At 40.1% G+C, this 1,488-nt stretch overlaps 1 protein-coding gene across 1 annotated transcript in view; it reads right to left on the bottom strand.

Annotated features, from left to right (window-relative positions):
- LOC119592277 (NACHT and WD repeat domain-containing protein 2-like) overlaps positions 1-1,488 on the bottom strand; it is a 51,166-nt gene that overhangs the window by 13,724 nt on the left and 35,954 nt on the right. Inside the window, exon 18 of the mRNA XM_037941108.1 lies at positions 148-367. Coding sequence (XP_037797036.1) covers positions 148-367 — 220 coding nt within the window. The remainder of the gene's footprint in view (positions 1-147; positions 368-1,488) is intronic.

The raw sequence follows: 1,488 nt of genomic DNA, 5'->3' as shown, positions 1-1,488 counted from the left end.
GTTCAGGACCTTTAAGATTAAACAAAAATGAACACAGAAATGAAATTACGTAGACTTTTGCACCAATTCATATCAGCATTTGAAACATAATATAAACCGATGACCCACTTACACACCCTAAACGCATCGACATTCCCACAAGCTTACCTTCAGCGGACCCCCGGGCGTGTGGCTACAGTGATACGTCGGCAGGAGACCACAGTGGTCTATCCCCTCGGCGTCGCACTGAAGCAGGAGGCTCTTGACATTAGGATTCGTCTCCATTTCGGGCAGGAGACGCCCTATCAGCTGTGGTGCCAGCATGTCCGGGTATTGGGAGAGGATGGCGCCACCTAATCTCAAGGCATCCGCTACTAACATCAGTTCTCTGGTGAGGTTCGGGGGTGAGGAGAAAAAGAGGGTTTTATTCTCTTGGTTTTGATGGCTTCGGGGAGGTTTTGTGGTGGGAGGCTTACAAAGAAGTGTAGTTACGTTGCTATGGTCTTAGCACTGGGATTTTCCCTTCGTTTATGGAGGTTATTGTGGACTTTATTTTCTTTTCTTTTTTTGTCTCATTTCCTGGTGTCTGGCGAAGAAGCTATTGCAAGCATTATATTGTCACATTTACTACACAGTCTAACAATAGATAAAACAATAGGCTGTACTACCTTTAATATTACGATACATCTGTCCAAAATTTAATCATTATGCTTTGTAAAACTAACCACGTCTGGGAAAAAGGTTAAAAAATATGCATAAAAAATTGTAAATCAGTCATATGAAGGTAAAACAGTAGGAAACAATAAAGCTTAGATATAAGTGTTGGTCTCAATACGAGGAAGTTGAGGACACAGTGCACAGATAGAATAAGCAAAGTCGAAATAAATATTCATCACGACTTTGAGTGTAAGGGTCCTTTCTCCCGGGAAAAAAACGTCATTAGGCAGGCGAGGCAATTCGAGAGAACCCGGACTGGCGTTCTTGTAATGTATGAGGAAGAATATTGATGCGAGTGTAAGGGGAAAAAAGAATATTAAAGATAATGAGTTAGTGTGTGAGACCTCCTTGTATATTAGGGGGCTTAAACCTGAAACATCGTGATTTTAACAAGCAACCAGGAACCACGTTTCTTGTGAATTGCATACAAAAAAGGCTACCCGTGGGAATGATCTAATATAAACCATACTGAGCTAACAGGATAAAATGACATAGCTTGACTGCTTGCTAAAATACGTTCTATTTCAAGTGGTCAACAACACTACGTGAGGAAAGACAGTATAGATTTCGTCACACCGAAATTTGTTTTTTGATATTCAGGAACGTATCCCATATGTACTAGAATTTTGAATATCAAAATGAAATGTTATTATAGCCTGTATTTACACCTCTGTGGTTCTACAGGAAGAAGAAAACAGATCTTGACTCTTCTGAGTAACGAAGAGAGTGAGTTAGTGAGGGAAGCATATTGATGGCGAATTGAGTTAAGAATATATCTAAATAGTTAGATTC

This window comes from Penaeus monodon, chromosome 30 (assembly GCF_015228065.2).
Source record: "Penaeus monodon isolate SGIC_2016 chromosome 30, NSTDA_Pmon_1, whole genome shotgun sequence".
Taxonomy (NCBI): Eukaryota; Metazoa; Arthropoda; class Malacostraca; order Decapoda; family Penaeidae; genus Penaeus; species Penaeus monodon.
The sequence above is the reverse complement of the archived record's forward strand: the minus strand, read 5'-3'. Positions and strand labels throughout refer to the sequence as shown.